The sequence below is a fragment of the Zootermopsis nevadensis genome, unplaced genomic scaffold (genome assembly GCF_977971745.1).
Source record: "Zootermopsis nevadensis isolate Lab colony 2312 unplaced genomic scaffold, Znev_1.0 Znev_ptg000025l, whole genome shotgun sequence".
Lineage (NCBI taxonomy): Eukaryota > Metazoa > Arthropoda > Insecta > Blattodea > Termopsidae > Zootermopsis > Zootermopsis nevadensis.
Window position 1 is genome coordinate 7,165,029 of NW_028259157.1, and position 20,109 is coordinate 7,185,137.

A 20,109-nucleotide genomic window follows, 5' to 3' on the forward strand; every position below is an offset into this window, starting at 1 on the left:
TTACCTACAAAATTTACAATAACAACTTGGTAAACACGACTGGTCGATGACAGCGAGAACGCACTGTAATATTCACAAAAGAGCATTTTTACCAAAAGCGAAATGTAATTGTTGAGAAGAAACGTACACAAAATTTAAAGTATAGATTACATAGTAAGAATTTTAGTTTTGCGCGGTCCAGATTTAGTCTTCCTTTTACTTGTGCGTCTGGAATACCTTTTTCTATGTAGGATATCTTTCGGATGGTCGATCAGAGCCGACAGGTGCAATTTATTTTGGGGTTATGGTAGCGCCTCTTCCAGCATACCTTATCACGTTTCAGCCCGTGTTAGCCACTTTGTTCAGGCTTACGTTCCTCGTCTGTTTGCACAGGCGCCAATAGAAGATACACGATATAATGAAGGCTTGAGGATAAGAAACTACAGCCCTAACCTGCCAAACGTCGAATGCTAACACGCTGCTTCCTTGAGTGCTGGCGTTTAATTGAGAAATCGTGAATTGTCCGTTTTGATGAAAATCCAACAAAGATTTTCCTGTGGACTTCTCTGAGGAAGAAATCATGGTGCCAACTTGGTAGGCCCCAGAGCTGGTCACCCATCCCATAGCCTATTTTCAATACTAATTGAGCTACCGTTTCATGCAGGTGCACATGTTTATGCCTATAATTTTGGAACAGTCGATCCATTATACCTGTACATTTGAATGATAATTTGTATCTGACTTTTAGTTACATTGGGTCAAAATCTGAAAGGAGAAAAACACTCTCTCTCTCTCTCTGTCAAAATATTTTTCTGATCTTCTAATATGCTTGAATCACTGCCACTGATTCTTATGACACACCACTTAAACCAGTGGGGAAACTAATTAGTAAAATATGCAGGGAAAATAACACATTCAAACATCCATGTCCTAGACAGGATTCAAACCTATGACCACATTCTTTATTTTATATATACTATATATGAAGAATCAGAATCATTTTCATGACCTGGTTCTTCATCCTCTCTTTATGTACTTCAAAGCATTTTCACCTATGTTACTGTAAACATTAAAAACAAAAAAGTTGACAGTGGAACGACGGTTCCGGAGAATCTGACGTAAATACTTCTCTGTAATGTAATGAAATGTAATAATTCTTATATAAGATAAATACTTGTGATATTCTAAAACATGTTTACCAGCACAAAATTATCTAGTCTACGATGCACTTCTTCTACAAGCAATTCACAGCTCAGATCTTTCCGCAATAACGAAAGCGGATTGTTGACGGCAGTAATGTAACACAACAATGCTGAGTAAACAGATGACGCAACAATTAGTTTCTTAGGTAACATAACAATGCACGCAGGAGTTCATATAAAAGCTGACCATTGTTGTCAGTCCATATTTACACATTGTTAATATGGATCTTACACAACTTCGTTATACTTTTTTGCTGAATGACCCTTCCTTATAGACGTATTTACGTCAAAAATGTGTACACAGTATGAAAGGGAGACACATTGTGTATACTGTAATATGCAATAAGCATTTGTTTGGTTGGTTGTCATTTTTATTGCTTTAAAAAATGAACATAAGACAGAAAAAGAACAAAAACAATCTTTCTCTCAATGAAATGGTTTCTGTGATACCTTAGCAGATACCAAGGCCAACTTCCTTCCTGTTTTCATTCATAAACTCATTAAATTCCACAAGATTCTGTATATCCTGCATACAGTAATAATAACTTTACTTTGCCTATTATTGCATTAAATTCTTAATGTTAAAATTTATATTCTTGCTTATGTCCCCTGTATGCTATACATACATTGTTTAAACATAAATTGCCAATTAAAATATTTCTTTACTGAGTCTACTGTACTTATATAATTGTTATAATTGTTTTCATACCATAATACTTGACTTTTTTTGTTTACTTAGAAACATATTTTGCAGTGACCATGAAACCTAAATGTATACTTCAGTTTATTAGAGTCTCTACACTACCTAGCAGTCCATTCATCTTTAATTCTGTTGTATTGTACATCTGAACTGCATTGGGATTACAATATATTTACTCAATTTAATGAAAAAAATTGCATAAATATGAACTGTTTCAATATTAGCACAGATATATGTTTAATGTGAGCCATGGTTTATATTAAACATGATAAAACAGTGAAATTCCGAGTACAAACAAGTGAATAATGACCGCATACCTGGGACTACAGAAAAATTTTGAAAGGCACTGTCTTCTATAAATCAGATTATTGCTTAAATTTGGTGTTATATGGGAAACAATGATGTCAATATTTAAATAGGTAATGCACCAACATGGAAAGAAATGCACAGTACAACAGAATTTTGCTTGAAACTCTTAATCCTACTATTACACATGATCTAGTTATATGGGTATGAACTATAATGTGTATTCACAGAGATAAACAGAACAGTATGACCATGAAACATGATAAAGGAACTACAATTTCAGTTACACTTAAAAAAATCAAGAGCTTACAATTTCAACTTCACAACGTTTCTTATTTCAATAAGCATACTAACAAATCAATACATTAAGAATATAATTTCTCCCCTGATAGTTCAAAACAAAAGTCTCCATTTTCAATTTGCTTAGAAACTGGTTTTAAAAATATGCACAAAAAATATTTCCACCATTTCCTCTTAACCTGTAAAATAATTTATCTCCCGTTACATTATCATTCATCAACAATAAACAATGAGCAACAGTGCATTAATGCATTCTATTTTTAAATGTTTTCTTCATTCAAAATTTTAACTTTCATAACAATAGAAACAGTTACTTTTGTATCTCAAAAGAATAATCCACTTTTTTAGCAAATCTAAAATAAAAAACACAAAATAACATATCTTGGCAACATTTGTTTATATGTAACAATCTCACACATCACACTGAAAATTAGATTATACACTATTTTGACTTTTTGACATATCATCATTATATTATGTGTATACATGACCAATGCCATTATTTGTTAATTAAAAAAAACAGGAGGTGATTGGCAATTATGGTTGCAACTAAAATGTTAACATTCACATATGATTATCAGAGGGGAAGGCATCTATATTCATTACAAGACATCAGAGTATTAATCTTCTTTCCTCTTTTTTACTTCTCTAGGCACTAGAACTCTTAAATAATACTCTTTTTATAGTAAATTTGTAATTTTCATTTTAACACATGAACTACTTTGTAAAAGTGGAAAATAAAAATCTACATATCACAAGGCCAGTGTGATCATATATAATAATTTGTGAACAAATGCAATATAATTAAATCTCTGTGTAACTTTATTTCATACTTTGGAAACCTGTGGTATTGGTTGTGCAATTATAGTTTTTACAGCACCAAAGCAGATGGAGTTGAATCGTCAGATTTCTTATTTCCTTATAAATGTTAAGTTATTGATTAAGACTTGCCACATATGCTAGAACAGATAAGTTACATTCATTGTGGTCTTCTGGGTTGAGACACTGTGTAGTCTTACAGGTGGCCACTTCAGAGGAACATACTGCCTCCAACTTCAGGGCAGAAGATGGAATTAGTGTGTTGCTCCAAAATGTTCACCATCGAGACCATATGACATCAAAACCCAGAATACGACCGATAACATCGTCACTGCTATAAACCTCAAATCTTAGATGTAATGTTCACCAAAAATGTAGGATTTGAGGTTTTCACGGCAGTGAGTTTGAAGATGGCTGTCTTCTAGCAGACTACATGGCGCGACAACCGAGAAGACAGCCATCTTCATTCACCAATGATGATTAGGAATGAAATTGTCCATTTTGTAATATCCATGCTGGTGGAATTTCCATTACAAAATGATATACAGAAGCATCTTAACTGCCATATTTTATTAAAATATATATTGTTTTTTTAGATTCAAAATTTTAATTTGTGCAATGTATTTAAACTTCTAGGAATTTAATCATGAACTTGTTTTTAAAAAAAGTGTAGAAATTAGCTGTTCATTGACTTAGTTATCCTCTTTCCTTGTAATTTCACTTACAGGTTAACTAGAGAGATCTACCAGTTCAGTATACATGTGAATTCACAGGTGTTGTCATTATTAAGAAGACAGATTAGTACTAATTTCTGTTACAGTAGATAAACAATCTTCATCTGCAATCTACAAGAATGTTCCAGTGTCCTAGAAGTAAAAATTGAGCCCCATTTAGTTTATGAAAATAAGCAAAATATAACACAGAAGTGACATATGGCAAGAATAGTTGTAGCTTTATAAGTGAACTCATATTTAATTGCACTGCAGTAAACAAAAACAATTATAATTTGCTCAAAATATGTAAGTTCTGTGAGCATTAGCAGTTGCATTAATAATGATATGTTTAAGAACAATTAATGTATTATTAGGGATATAATTCAGGTAACTGAATAATAACAAGAAATGTATCATTTCAGTTACTACCACAATGCATGACACCTTCATATTCTTTAAATCTTTATGGCAAACTTCAGCAAAAATTATGATTAACAAACAATTCCCATTTATTTCTTGTATATTAAAAAGTTTCACATTTCTGTAACTTGATTTAAATGCTTTGAAAATAACACCATTCTCTTGTATGAACATCTCAGTAACACCTTCAAATAAGTTCAACATGTAGAAAAAGCTTCTCTTTCACAAATATTTTAACAATGCATGTCAGACACAAAAATTAAGTTGAAAATAGTTTATATATTGTACGTGTGACATTACATAATCATATTAAAATCGTAACATTCATTTTTATAAATATTAAAAACCATTAGCATATACATGTTGCATATTTAACTGATTTTGGGTTTGTTTTCAATATTGTATTATAATTCTCATTGCCAATAAACAAATTAACTTTTTCACATTTTTAATTCAGCTTAAAATGTGATTCATATCAACAGAATGGATATATTCAGTTCTGGATATACACCCAACAAAAATAAAACAATAATATATTTAAAATATATTATTATTAGTTATTATTACCACTGATTAACATATTTTCAATTTTGCAGTCTTTTACAATCTTAAAAGGACTTTGCTTTGAAAAGTCTTGTTAGGGGTGGGGGAAAGTGTTTTTATATATATATATATATATATATATGTATATGTATATATATATATATATATATATATATATATATATATATATAATTTATATAACAGCAGGGGAAGTTTGACAGGCAGTATGTAGATAAAATAAACATAATTTGTGAAACTTCATTATCTCTCTCAGTTCATGTCATATCAGAACATTAACAACATGGGACAATAAAAGTTTTCATTATATTAACTTAAAGTTTCCGTAAACAAATTATTTGAAGTAAAAGCAACTTCTTGTAAATCTTTTACTGGTAATGGTAGAATAATGGTATTTTCAGCTTATTGCTACTGTATAATGTGACAGCACTCTAAACAATTTTACAAGCATTAAAATGGTTTAATTATCTGCAGTTTCATCAACTCAGTTGTAGGAAGTTGGTTGAAAGAAACTGCCACATGCATACATGTTTATTATATCTTACCAGATTGGTAACAGCATGTTACATTACTAGTGTTAACCATGTCACAGTTTTGGTGTGGAATCAATATCCTCACCATTTGCCATAGAGACTGCTTCCATACTGTCATTCCTGTGGTATTTGGAAGAGAAGTTCTTCTTGTGAGAAAACAATATCTAATAGGTTATTGCTCCTCAAATCTTTACATCACGTGGTAACACTATTCCTGTTCTTGATATCTGTATTTCTCTTCTGCTTTATTTTCTTTGCCACTTCATGTACATGTATGTCAATAGTTAAAATGGACTTTCTGCAAGACCCACATTTTCTTAGTACCATGAATGATAGTCAATCAGCCTGTATCTTACTTAAGCAGAACATACCAGATATATGCATGATTATTTATTATGTGGGCACATATATGTATGTACAGGCCAGCACAAATCCCAGGTGCCAGTTGGCCAAGACACCTAAATATTTTGTGATAGTGCCTAGGATTTTCTGCACATTATTCTGATGGTTTTGTATCTTTGCATACTATTATTATGTAATATATTCCAGTTCATACATGTAGTAGCTTTCAAAACATATTCTTGTCTTATCTTTGAAAACAATGGGCATTTAATTTCGTGACAACATGCCAAAAATATTATTTTAAACTCTGATATATTCTGGCTCCTAAATTTGCATTAAATTTGTGCAGACCTGCATATTTATTTGAATATTTACATCAAAATAAATATTTAAAAATGTATCAGTTTTAATACACAATCAGATTTGTCAGAGGATGATGGTAGATAACTGCACTTATGCTAATGGAATAATATAAACTCATCAGTTTTATTGTCCTTTCTGAATTTAAATTTTCTGAAGATGATTTATTTCTCCCCCTTTATTATCACTTGAATTATACATATTATATGCATGATCTTAGTGCCCATCTTGGAATGGGCAGAATCATTTAGGGATTATTTATTCCTCACTGAAAATTTTCCAAGAATACCTGACTGATAAAAAGAGGAACACATTTTTGATAAAGTATATTCAAGCTGCTGTAATTGCTCTGCTATATAACAAACTTGAAACAATGACTGAACTAAGAATAATGATAATATTTATGTCCTTCAGATAATTTGTGTAATTGTTTTAGTAACAAATACAAGCCATAAGTACATTTCTTCATGCTACAGTCTTCCATTCCAAAACTCCCTCCTTTAGCACTATTTGTTCATATAGTTGAAGCTGAAGTAATTACGAAAGTTTAATTGTTCTTTACAATTTATGTTACTTTAATTATGTATTTATATTGTACTCAATACAGAGTCAATAGCATGACAGAACCACAACCACCTTGTGATCACAGTGCATTGAAATTTACATATAGACACTAAACATTTAAGACACAAACAAAATCTCACTTTGGAACAATTTGTATGTTCATTTGAATTGATTTCCTACAGAATTTCCATTGGCTGTTAATATTTTATAAGCTGATTCAAGTAAACTTAATATTGTGAACAGTAACTTGAACTTATGTTAAATTAGTTTCTATCATGACATTCTTAACTATTACTTGAGAAGCTTCTTAAATATGTCAGAATTATGTGGAATCAACATTTTTCCCCAATATACAGAAATGAAGCAGAAATAAATTCAGAATACCAGTCGCACCTTCAGCACCCACCATGTTATCAGATGAATTGATTTGCATCATTTATTGTATGTCATATCAGTAATGTCTATAGCCTGAAGTAAACAGTAGCATCCAACTATATTATGGAAAATATCCACATCACACTTGGCACACAACGATCAGAAACATTTTCAGAAATGTAGTAAATCTAAATCACTTTATACCTATGTTCTCTAGAGTTATGGGATATTTTAATGACCATGGTGAACTTTTGAAAATCAGTTCTAATTACCATCGAAACAGAAAGTATAAGAAAGTAATGATTAATATATAAGAAGGCCCTGAAGAGAAGCGACATAAAAATGAATAATGACCCTGCATCATATTTAGCACTTAGGTCACTTTGATTTCATGATCTCATGCATATGTGGCAAACTTAAAATTCCCTAGATGTTGTCAGATGGATATATTAAGGTTATAGCACCATACAAATAGGGAATTTCTTTAAAAAAATGTTCAGTCTAACATTTCAATTGACTGCTGTGATTCCATTTACTGTGTATTTCAATCAGAACTAATATCAGATTCTACAATGCTGACAAGATTTATTCCACAGCTATAAAAATATCCCAAATTCAATTAAAATTTTGTCTGTGTTCTGTATTTGAATTCATCAGGCTTACTAATCAATAATCAATTAACAATGCTTGATTATGCACTTTATTTCTGTGTATACCCACCATTTAGTTGGTTGAGAGTAAAAACTGACTTGTGTCTGATATTGAAACCCATTTATGTATGTTTTTTATATATTAATCCTTGAAATACTTACATACAGTTTTGTCCTGTTATGCATTTTTTACATAGTAATAAGCTTCAAAAGCAATTATGAATATTTCTTAATTCATCTTTCTGTTCATACCTAAATACATATAACATCAGGTGCTCTTAAATCAATACACTTTTGCAATTAACAGTTTAAAACTCTAAGGACCATATCATCAGGATTGGAGACTCAAAAAAGATTTCCAGTGAGAGGCTCTTTTATCTCAACAAATTTTGCAGAATGTGATTATGAGTTTTTCAATATTTACTTGTTAAATATTGTTACATAGGAATCATCATGGTCTACATTTTTGCAGCAAAAAGTATAAGTAGACATTTGTTTCTTGAGCTCTGGTTACAACTCCAGGATGTGATCCAGCTTGGGATTTTGTTTGCCCAGATTTGTTCTTGAAACCAACATGAAGGTATAATCACATTTGATCATTTTATTGGGGTAATAATTTTGCAAATTTGGAGTGTGACTCCTGCAGTCCATTTAGTAATTGTTCTTTATTTTAGATTGGGTAGATTGATCATAGAGTTTAAATCAATATTAATCATGCCACCTCTCCTATAGTTCAGATAACATGATGGAGAAACTATGATTGCGCATTCTTTCCATTTAAAAAAACCACTCGAGGTCTCCTTTAAAATGTCACCATGAAGGAATTTCAGAAATGTTTAGCAGAGTGGCTCCCCTCATTTTGCCTACCTACATACAAACCAATGTTCTGTTAATGTACCCTTCCCCAAATTAAGACACTCCCATTTTTTTTTCATTTATGTGTACTTATCATTTTGAGGAATAATACTGAAATCAAATTTTGTTTTAGGAACAGGCCTATTAGATTTTAAAGTACATATTTCAAGTCTCCCTCACAGATATTATTAACTGCTATGTTAAAACTGAATTAATTATTATTTAGAGGCAGCAGATTTAACTACAGGTATAGCTAAACCAATTAAGAAATGCAACAGACATGAAAACGCAATGTTCATTATGACTTCCGTATGATTGGTTCATGAAAGTTGCTCACAGTTCAAACTAAAATGAAATGCAATTCTGAAGCACTGGCACTGCTGCAAACATATTATTGGCTGCTGTTATTTAGTATCCCCCCACATGTAACTGTAATATAAATATTGCCATGAAATGCTTATTTTAAACAAATTGTTTTGAGGCAGTGTGAATGTTTCATTGTAGTATACAACATATACCACCACAAGGGAATGGGCCTTCACCTTTTAGATTGCTCACAAGTACCGACGATTTCCTGCGAAACAAGTTCGCTGCCTGTGCTCGTTGCGATAACGTCGTGTTATACATATTTCTGCACCTGTCTGCTTCTTCTTGAATTTGAACCCTGGAATTGCTCACTGGACCTGATTTTCCATAGTGACTTCTGTAGATTTCTGGATTGCCATAGGTTTTATTTCTTTCATGTCCATCTGACTTCTTGTCCAAGCTCCCAGTCCCATTGCTTGATAATGTTGCAGTCTGTAGGCCATCATCATCCTCCAGTTCACACTGGAAATGTTTAAGTGCATCAACTTCTTCATCACTGCTGTCAGTTGATATTTCATCTTCATTGGGCATTACAAATTTCTCTTGTATAGCTCCAAGGTTATAATACTTTGCTACTGACATTGCAGGATCACACATATGGGAGCAGTTATCTTCTGGTGTTTTAGCCAAGATATCTTCAACTGGAGTTTGATTTTTAGGTGTAGCTAACACTGACGGAAGTTTTGCTTGGTTGGAGTCCCAAAGGTCCCACTCACATTCTAGAGTCTCTTCGCTTGTGACACTACACTCATCATCTTCTCTCAACAAATTTGACTCGGAATTATCAGCAATGTTTTCTTCTTCATTTACATTTTTCATTTGTTTCTGTTGTGAGTCATTCTTGTCTGATCTACATTTCATTTGGTTAACAGAACTGGTGCGTAAAATTGCCGGTTCTGATAAACTGGTGGCAACTTCATCAATATCTTGTGATTTATTTTGGAAGGTGTTTTCTTTAGCATTGCTCAAACTAATTTCATTTTGTAACATACTATTCACTGCATTCATTTCGACATTTTTGTGATTAAATCCGCTTGGAACTGTTTCAGCACCGCTGGCATGTCGACTGTTAACATTTATATCACAGGAATCATTTTTTGGACACCGTGTTAAAACACTTTCTTCATCATGAGACACTTTTATTTGACCCTGAGGGAGAGAAACACAGTTATCCTTGTGAGATAAAATGCAGCCTTTATCATCATACACATTTATCAGCCTTTTGTCTCCTTCAGTTGATATAGAAATATTAGTTCTATTATTGTCATATATGTATGAAACAATATTTTCATTTTGAGGCTTGAAATATTGACAATCATTGAATGCAACCCTTCTACCAGTACCATTCTTATAACCACTGTTAACTAAAGGACAGTGACAGTCTTCAAGCAATGGTACAGGTAAAGGGTTGCAAAGCACGTTTTTTTGACCGGTCAGTTGATTTCCAGTTGCTTCTGCTGTTCTTTCATCAGATTCCTGTTCCTCTGATGATATCTCAGATTCTGTTTCATCCTCCAGTAATGGCAATGATAGTACTTCTGGTGATTGACTTCTCAACCACCTTTTAACTGCCTCTGTGATCGGCAGACACGTCCGTTTCTTTGATGATTCAGAAACAGCTTCAGAGATGATTACCTTTGACAGCTGATCAGCATAAATTTCTGAATATTCTAAGAAAACCTTTTCTTCCTGAAGTTTTGGTGGTGTTCTGGAAGTGGTCAGTTCATCTTTTCCATAAATTTGGCTGGAATCTTGAAGAGATGGACCACTAATGGACGGTGTACAAACATTTGGTTTATCAGGAGGAATTGATTTGATATCCATTACTTCAGCCTTCCCTTGAGTCATTTTTGCTCTGAATATGATTTCTTCTTCCTCATCAGAAGATGAGTTCTGTTTTTGTCTATCATCAGGACTTGTGTGTGTGGAGGACAGGAGTTCTATTACGGACTCTTCACTTTCGTGTGTTGTTGAAGAAGCTGAGCTATCACCTGAACTTTCATCAGTTGCATTATCACCTTCTAAATCCCATCCTGGAGTCTGCGAACGTTCAGTTAATTTGTGTTTGCAAGCACGTAATTTCTTACCTCGTGGAGGTGGTACTGGTGGCTGAACTTTATCTTGAATTGCCATACTTTGAGCTACTTCATCAAACCTTCGATCTTTCAATACAGATGTGTGTTTTACTTTGTTAATAACTTCGCACTCTTTTTGACTAGTCGATGCATAAGGTTTTAGATTCTCATGGTGGCATTTCTCTTCATTCAAATCTGTTTCACATTCCGCTGATATTGCAGTAGTTTGACCTGATATGTCTACCTGCAGGTCAAGTAACTTCTCCTCGGTTGCCTTTGAACATAAACCCACTGTACTAGAAACAGACGCTGCAGCGTTTACGTGGCCTTCCTTTACCACTGAAGATTTATGCGACTGGAAGGGATCTTTAGTGCAATCTGCTTTTTGTAGGCCTGGATTGTCTCTGTAAAGTGTTGCTTGTAATGGTGGCTCTGTAGTAAGAGCAGCAGTTATGCTTTCAAGAATGTCTGCTGTACCTTTCAACTGTTGGGATATGGATCCTTCATGCAAACTTTTATGCTCTGTTTTAGGTATATCAGGTCTTAATGAAATGGCTGGCAATTGTAATGGTTTAGTAGTTACATTGAAGTTAGTTGGTACATCACTTGGAGTTTGGTCTTGAAACGATTTTCGTTTTTCTTTCCTGACCGGTCTTGTCGGAGGCTCTTCGCGAGGACTCTTCCGAGTCTGGTTGCTTCCGTCACTTTGCATCGATACTTCAGAACTGATAGATTCATTTACCCCTGGTGTGGATTTATTTTCATTTCCATCCATGTCTGCTACTGAGATATCTTTAGCATCAGCAGCTGAAATCTCGAACTTCTCATCAAGTCCGTTCAGCAGCGCGTTTGAGTCGTCTCCTATATAATTTTCAGAGAACTCACTATCCTCTGCTTCCTGTGCTGGAGTGTCTGTTTCAATGTGTGTTGCTACTTCTGTGGTGATTTCTAAAGGAATGCTATTAACTGATTTGTGATGTTTTGTTGCTGTGCAGGGTATTACAACTTTATCGTCATTTAGCCTTTCCTTTGTATCAACATTTTTCTTGTCACCTCCTTGTTCCAGATTTCTATCTATATTGCAATTTGTAACAGATGTTTTAAGTCTCCTTTGCTTATCTTCTTTCCCTTTTAAATTCTTCTTATGTTTCCCATTTGCTTGTTTGCCAGACTTCTTTTGCTTTAATGGCTTTACTGAATCCTCTGTTTTGATAATGCATTCATTTATTATTTTGCCACTATTACACTGCACACCAGATTCTGTCCCTTGAGTTGCACTTTCTAGTGAATTTAATTTATTGTTGTCTATCCTAGTTAGTACTGACTGTGCTTCATTACTCCCATTTTGTTTTTCTAAAGAGCCACCATTTGCTGGATGATCAGTGGTGAAAATACTAGGTACATCTTCATAGTTAGTTGATGTCTCTAGTAGTTCTTGTTGTTGTAATGAATTAACTGTTGATGATGTGCATGAAGATGAATGCAAATCTAGCTCCTTGCTATCTGTTTGGTCTTTTATAAGCTGCACAGAATTTAAATATTTACTGTTATCTTTTTCTACTTGTATTGTCTGTTGACTAAATTCATGTATGGATTGCTCTTCTATTTCCTTCACTACAGACTTAAAATTACAATTACTGTGATCAGAACAAGTGTCTTTTACATCTGGTTTAAATACTGAAGGTGCACTTATATTTTCTTGTTCTCCTAAAGATGCTTGCTGTGTGCTAACAAGCTCTGATGTTTCATAATCAGATTTGTTGAGTTGAAAATTCTGCTCAGTGGGCGCTGCCGGTATCCCTGTAGTGGTTTCAGCGCAATCTGTGGTAGTCAGAGTCTGACAACATGATTTTGGCGATGATGTACTGGAATCATTGTTAAGTTTGGTGCTCTGCTTCGAGTCGGATTCAATTTCTTGTGATGAAGATTCTTGACTGGTGACACTCACAGGTTCCTCCAACTCCTTTTCATCAGAACTGGATTCCTCAGAACAACAATCTTCAGCCTGAAACACACCAGTGCTCGATGGTCATAAGCTGTAATTTATGTCTGTAGAACTGGATCTTTTTCAACACAAATGCATTACATTTGCATTTATATTAACTTTTTTAGTCCACTGGGAACTATATGTGCCACCTGCTTTACCAACCAGTAAACGTCCATTTTGTATTTATGGGTCTTACATAATTCTCGGTGTAAACAGGGATTATTTTCTTAAACATCATTAACAAATTGATATTAATGGAATAATTATCTGATAATAAAAGAAAAATTAATGAATTTTCATTTTTGTATACAGTTAAAAATTCTTTTATTACTAACTTCTACAAAAGTCAACATATTCCTTTAATTTTATACTTTTGGTTGATTGGATGATTATCAGTGATCTCCAGTAAATATAAGGATGGATTTTGTTTAAAAATTATTGAATTAATTAGTTTACCACAAATAAAAAATTAATATGACAGCAAAATTGCCATCTGAAAGCCCAATCTGTCCATCTTTAGATGCAGCGAATCTTGTGTTGGCAACCCATTTAATTAACTACTCAGTCAAAACATTCGTCAGAAGCAACTCTCTGCCATATATATTGTGACTAATTAGTTTTCCCACTATACTGTCAAAGTTATTCGAACCCTTTGAAACTAAAGCTCACCTAAAGAACATTTAAGTATTCAGCCTGTACCTCAGAGAAAACATAACTCCTCACCATCACAAAGATCAATTTGTTAATTCTGTTCTGAGAATAATACTTCTTTCTCTATATCCTCTTTTACTCGTAGGTGTCGAGGTTTATTTATTCATTTAAGTGATCTGTTTGGGCAAAGGTAGGACTCCTTGGTGAGTGATCAGCCCGACACAAGGCCTCTACCTATACAAACACAGAGAGACACTGACAAATATCCATGCCTTGAGTGTGACTCGAACCCACGGTCGCAGCGGCCAGGCGCACGAGGTCCATGCCCTCAGACTGCGTGGCCACTGCGACCGGCCGAGAATAATACAAGGCCCATAAATACAAAATGCACAGTTACTGACTGCTGAAGCAGGTGTTTCACTGAGCTTCAAAGGGTTAAGAACTGTGCTTTAACATTTGGTATACACACTCCTCTTTGTCTCCTCCTCCTCTTCTTCTTCTTGCGTCGTTTGTTGGACCCAGTAATGTCACAAACTGGAGGCTGTGTTGGTGCTCCTTGCAGTGTTACTCCTGAAACAAAATTTAAATCTTTATGTTACTGAGGATAAATAAAATACAGATGAGGTTAAGTGAGACCTTGTTAACATGGCACAGCGTGTCCTCAGGTTGCAGATAGAGATGACGACTTCCAAATGTGGACAGTAATTGCAAATATACTGAATAAGCAGTTATGGACAGCTTGCAATAGGAGGTCTTCTAGCTCAGGAGATGGGTATGAGCTAACAATCTCTCATTCTAATACGCTAGCATGTTACGAGATGTTACACAAAGCCTAAAACTTGGACAGATTCCCTGAACGACAGCCAAATGAAAAAGACAATCTAAAAAAATTTAAGATATAAAACTCAGAATTTTCAGGAATGAAAAATTAAAGAAATATTTTAAAGACACATTAATGAGCTCGAAACAAATAGCAAGAACAAAAATGAGAATGATAAATAACTTGGATATTTGCGCAGTATTTTTAAAATACAGAAAATTTACTTCAGTTATTTACATAGGTCACTAACCATTAATACCTAGCTCTTTTGAGGATGAAAGTGATATTGAATAGTTAAAAAGTTATCAGTACTAGCAAAAAACAACATTAGCAATTAAGGTAAGAAATATACAATTACATTATTAATGCTTACAGCAAAGGACAAATGTCAAAGGAGTGTTTTTATATAACATCCATGAAAGAAAATTTAGAAAGGAAAATGCTTTTCAAAAGCGTTTTACCTTTATAGTAAAATTTTGAGAAGTGTAGCTATTATTAAACGGAATCCATTTTCTCTGAAAATGCAGCTGGTGCATTGAACTTGGCAGCAAGGATTAAATTTTCTTTTTATATTCCACATCTGGTATTGTTGCCAGAAGGTGACATTACCGGCTGTCATTCTATTGTTACTCCCCATCAAGTGAGCCAGAAATACACGTGCCAGAAACAACAGGATTAAAGTCAAAGACCATTTGACATTTTATTCAAGTTCCAAATGAAAACAACACGACACACTTGGATTGAAACATGAGGCTGATAGATCTTTGACAACACAATCTGCGTTAATGCTCTAATACGAAGGAAACATCAACTAAAATTAAGAGGGGTTAGGACAGATTTAGAAAAATGTATAAACCTGAAGTTCTTTGAAAATCTGAAATATAAATTATTGTTGTTGCAAATACAAAGTTTTCTCATGTGTTGGTATTATGAAAAACAAAACACGAGAAAAGCTGCTGTATAAAAACTGCGTACAGAAGTATGTACATTCTTATATATATAAAAAATTATATAGTAGGCTTATTAATAAGAAAATTACGTGGATAAAATGGAAATTACTTTGTCATCAAAAATTTAAGAATGAGATTTCAGGTTCTCTCAGTGGTGAATACTAATGTGACTGTCTGGTAGTAGTTAACGGATGTTTCAGAGGTGCTTGCTACCTCAGTCATCAGGGCCCAGACTACAAGGCACAATAACCCAGAAGACTTGTCATTTTCAAGAATTTAAGAAGCTGACAACATTTATTTTCAGCATGGATGCACATGATGCGTGAAAAAGAAAATAAGATAGCTTATCAATAATACGTGAAGACAAGTGCCACTGTGCAAATTTATAATGTTGGTAAACCTGCATGTTATTTGCTATGCACGAATTTACGTGGACAGGGACAACCACGAGTCTGGGATCTCCTAAATATGCTCAGTAGAATTATTTTAGTTACTGTAATGTTAGATATAATGTTTCAAATAATTTTAAAATTAAACCTAAAAAAAATAAGTATATTCATTAAAAATAAAAATTATTTTTAATTACGATAAAATGCGGCCAAGTGATAAAACATTTTTGTCATTAGTCACTGGAGCACACTATCAACATTCAGCGCGTAAAAATGATTTAGGGTGGCCTGGAACAAAACTTTACTAATAACATACAATATCTATTCTCTTTAATTAAGAACTAGATGCAATAATTAACATTAATAATATGTAGCAGTATTATTTTCAAAAAAGATATTTTATTTCTTAATTCTTCCGTGTGAATGTCATATGACTCATTATGCCTCTGGTCACTGAAAAAGAAAATTAGTTTAGATTTAAATAGAATAAACACAGTTGCATAGTTACACCTCATCACGAGTGTGCCAAAAATCTGAAAGGGTACTGGGGTTGACGTACATAGCCTATACATTACCTCTCTACATATAGAAATAGTCTTCAAGTCAACTGCAGATAAAGTCAGTGCACTCTGGGGAGGGAAGGGACTGCACTCCGCAAACTTTATTTTTGGTCCATGATACACATCACATCAACTGCCTATAGAAACCCAAACAACCACTTTGGTTTTACAGTAATTTCTTGATCAATGTATTCAGAAGGTACCCGGTTCGAATCTCAGTCGGTTAACTAGTTACCCTAATTGAGGCATATCGTGGTATACTTAGTCTCTACAGAACATTGAATAACGTTACCTTAAAGGGTGCAGATGGAGGCAGTATGTTCCTCCGAAACGTTTGTACCCACCTTAAAGCCCACACTTCGTAATGATTCAGAATACCAACATCGAATTGTATTTGATAGTTATAGCCTTCTAAAGATCCACATACATTTCGCACCAAATACAACTTTTATGTATCACAATTGCCTTTTCTCCTTATATTTTGTCTTACATTTATACTTTTATCTAAGACCGATAACAATGAAGAAGAAATTTACATCGTTTTCTGTAAAAGTCTGAGGCAACTAAAGACAATTTTTAAATGCCTATTTATTTATTTATTTAGTTTTCTGTCTGACGACAGGTCCATATGAACAGGATTCTTCCATCCTTTTCTCGGACTGGGACCTGTTCATATACGTTCTTGGCGGATGATCCAGAAGTGGTTTGCCATTGCCTTCTTCTGTGTGTGAATGGAGTAATTGTTGGGATGCCACGGAGAAACCGGGGAAGCCCCCGGGGGAAAACTCCTTGTTGCCTAGACCACGGCCTTGCCCAACACAAGTTATAAATTCGGGCACCGCCGGGAATCGAACCCGAGACCCCAGGATTATAAGGCCATATAGAATACTATTGTTGACGGTAGGCAGTACTGTTGGGTCATATCAGTCTTCTATTATTGTTGGCCGGTTACATTCATTAACAATGCCGTACTTCTCAGAGTTAACAACAATGTTATTTGGGTGTTATATTCATATTCCGTGTATTACAAAGGGATTATCCAAGTCGTTAAAATTATAATAACTAAAATGCCTTACCAAATATTGTATAATTGCTAAACAATTACGTTCAGAGCCTCGTGATTGGCTCCACCTTCACTGACCATACCTTAAAGCACAAAGTTAATCTCAAGATAAAACATCATTTACTCCGCAGTTTCAATTGGGTCGCCATGACTTAAGTATATATAGATCCAGTCTATTGCTTGATGTGCCAAATTACACAAACTGCATCGTGCACCAAAATAGCTTAATAACGAAATGCTGCGTTGTTACTTGCAAAGATTCATGATCACATTTGAAAGTCAAAAATCGCGTGTCTTCAAAATGAGGTTAAAATCTTTTTCAGGTTAACACTTCTCCAAACAATGCAATCTTTTTCAACAACCGGAGTCGGTACTAAAATCTCCGACCCCAACTCCATCATAAAAGCTCAATATGTATTAATAATGGTAAACCTATTATAATGGTAAATGGCAACATTAGAGATTTCATCACCACCACATGAATCATCAGCAAACTTTTTAGACTCATAACCTATATTTAAATATACGTCTAATGGTTGTTGCAGAAATCGGTTGCTTTGTCCAACTAAAATTTCTTCCGACTCCGACTTCACAGCCCTGCCGGAAACCAAGCCTAGTTAGAATAAACCCATTTTTCTAGATATCGGTACTACTTGTTGGTAACCAAGCCTCACACTATGTTCACCATACTCCCCTAGAAAGAAAATGGCGTACGCCCCAGATATGGTAGCAGAGATAAACACTGTGTCTATGTCAAAATATATTTTAAAGTTCATGAAACACGGCCAAAGAAAAACTGAATATGTCTGTCTTTCGGGTTGTTGCACCGTGTGGTCTGGTAAACGTTTACCGACATTTCAGAGGTATCTGCTGCCTTCATCACATCGCCCTGATGATGAAGGCCGCACTTCTTATTAATTTTCTGCAAGTCCGGGATCCGAATCTAGGCCCAGATAATGTCTACCCCAACTGGGGTGGTTTCTCGCAGTCTCTCGAGATAAATTCCGCGACACTCAGTGCCCTGGTGGCTACTACGATATCAAGGAACGCAAATGAGGCTATAAAGGGCGCCTGTGGTGGGGCCTGGCGGGGTCTGCGTTTGGCGGGAGAAGTTTTCGAATTTAATTTACTCAAAAATACATTTTATAAATGCTGTGCTTTCAATTCGACTTGTAATAAGTTGTCTTGTTCAACACAAACAATTTTCGTTCCAGTACAGCGTAAGCCTCGACTGGCTGGCTAACAACGAATTTTATTTGATCGATTCTGCTGCGTTCCAGTACGTGGAGTACCACTGAACCACGAAAGTGAGACATAAAACTGTTTTTTTTCTTTCGGTTTTCAAATTGTTAGCTGGACCAACACGCTGTCATTAGACATTATTTTTTATATTAATTTCATGTTGCTGTATAAGATGATGAGATGATAAAGTTGCGTCATATTGTGATAAATATATATTTGTTTAAATCTGGTCAGTCTAATCACAATAAAATTCTATTAAATATTAAAATATTACTATAATTAACATTTAAAATATATTAAATGATGTTCTCATCGAAATGTTCGATTTACATTAGATCATCACTTTTTACACGACATGTTTCAGTTCTAAAAGAACTATCTTCAGGTGTATAAAATTATATAAACTTAAATATAATTTCTTAAATGCAACTTTTAGTCAAATGTTTATCAGATTTCAAATGATGTTTTCTTCCAGATTTTATTGTATTTTTTTAATATCGTATTCGAAGTTGTTCTGTATATGTACGTCGTGCTTAACATGATTTTGTGTGGGTGAATGTTTTGTTGTTGTTTTTGTATCATCCAGAAATGAAGTTGTGGAGGTGTTACGTCCGTCTGGAAGTATTGCCGTGTTTGAACTCTTGCTGTATAACTTATGCCAAAGAAACCGAAATCGTCTATGTCGTACTAAGTCCACCTTCATCTCACATGAGCTAATATTCATTCAAACATTCTATGACTCGTCTATGTTCACAATATCATATAACACAATACGACATAGGTTTAGTTATTTGGTATCTGTACTGATATCAAGTTTTATATAATTTGCAATCCTCTTTAATATACTAATTAAGAAATAACATATAAAATATCTCCAAACCAATGCGCCTTAATGCCATCCACGTAACCGAGTTTTGAAGGTGACATACATTTTACACACTAAAAGACAATATATACAAATGGATGCTAGGACATTTTGAATACATAATTTTGTCAATAGCGAAGCTTAATACATTTATTTACGACTGTCAACTTACCTGTTCGGTCCACCAAAGACAAACAAGTTTCACAGGCACAAACTAAATTCCTGTCACTGTTAAAACTGTGTTCTTTAAACTTCACAAAGTTCTACCACCAACAATCAAGTGACGTGTGTTGTGCTCACAAATTATCCTGCAAAGATTCCCCTCAGCGACTGTGCGGTGGCCCAACCAGAATCTTCCTGTGAGTGTGTTTTTAATTTTGTCTTCAGCCGTGATGCAGCACTGTGACGCAACACCCACAGAGCTTACAAATGTCTACTACTAGTATTGAAAATATTGATGCA

The 20,109-nt window shown here is 34.3% G+C and overlaps 1 protein-coding gene and 2 long non-coding RNA genes across 6 annotated transcripts in view; 2 read left to right on the forward strand and 1 right to left on the reverse strand.

Annotated features, from left to right (window-relative positions):
• LOC147872633 (uncharacterized) overlaps positions 1-20,109 on the forward strand; it is a 421,094-nt gene that overhangs the window by 112,772 nt on the left and 288,213 nt on the right. The gene's annotated exons all lie outside the window — the stretch shown is intronic.
• LOC147872635 (uncharacterized) lies at positions 27-1,985 on the forward strand. The gene is made up of 2 exons (XR_015537030.1): positions 27-263; positions 373-1,985. It is a non-coding gene; the product is annotated as an uncharacterized LOC147872635 (long non-coding RNA).
• LOC110831348 (uncharacterized) overlaps positions 5,146-20,109 on the reverse strand; it is a 78,944-nt gene continuing 63,980 nt past the window's right edge. For all 4 annotated transcript variants that reach the window (XM_022067243.2, XM_022067244.2, XM_022067240.2 and 1 more), the window contains 2 exons: positions 14,228-14,328; positions 5,146-13,125 (listed from right to left, as the gene is read on the reverse strand). In XM_022067243.2, coding sequence (XP_021922935.2) covers positions 9,175-13,125; positions 14,228-14,328 — 4,052 coding nt within the window. In that variant the 3' untranslated portion in view covers positions 5,146-9,174. The remainder of the gene's footprint in view (positions 13,126-14,227; positions 14,329-20,109) is intronic.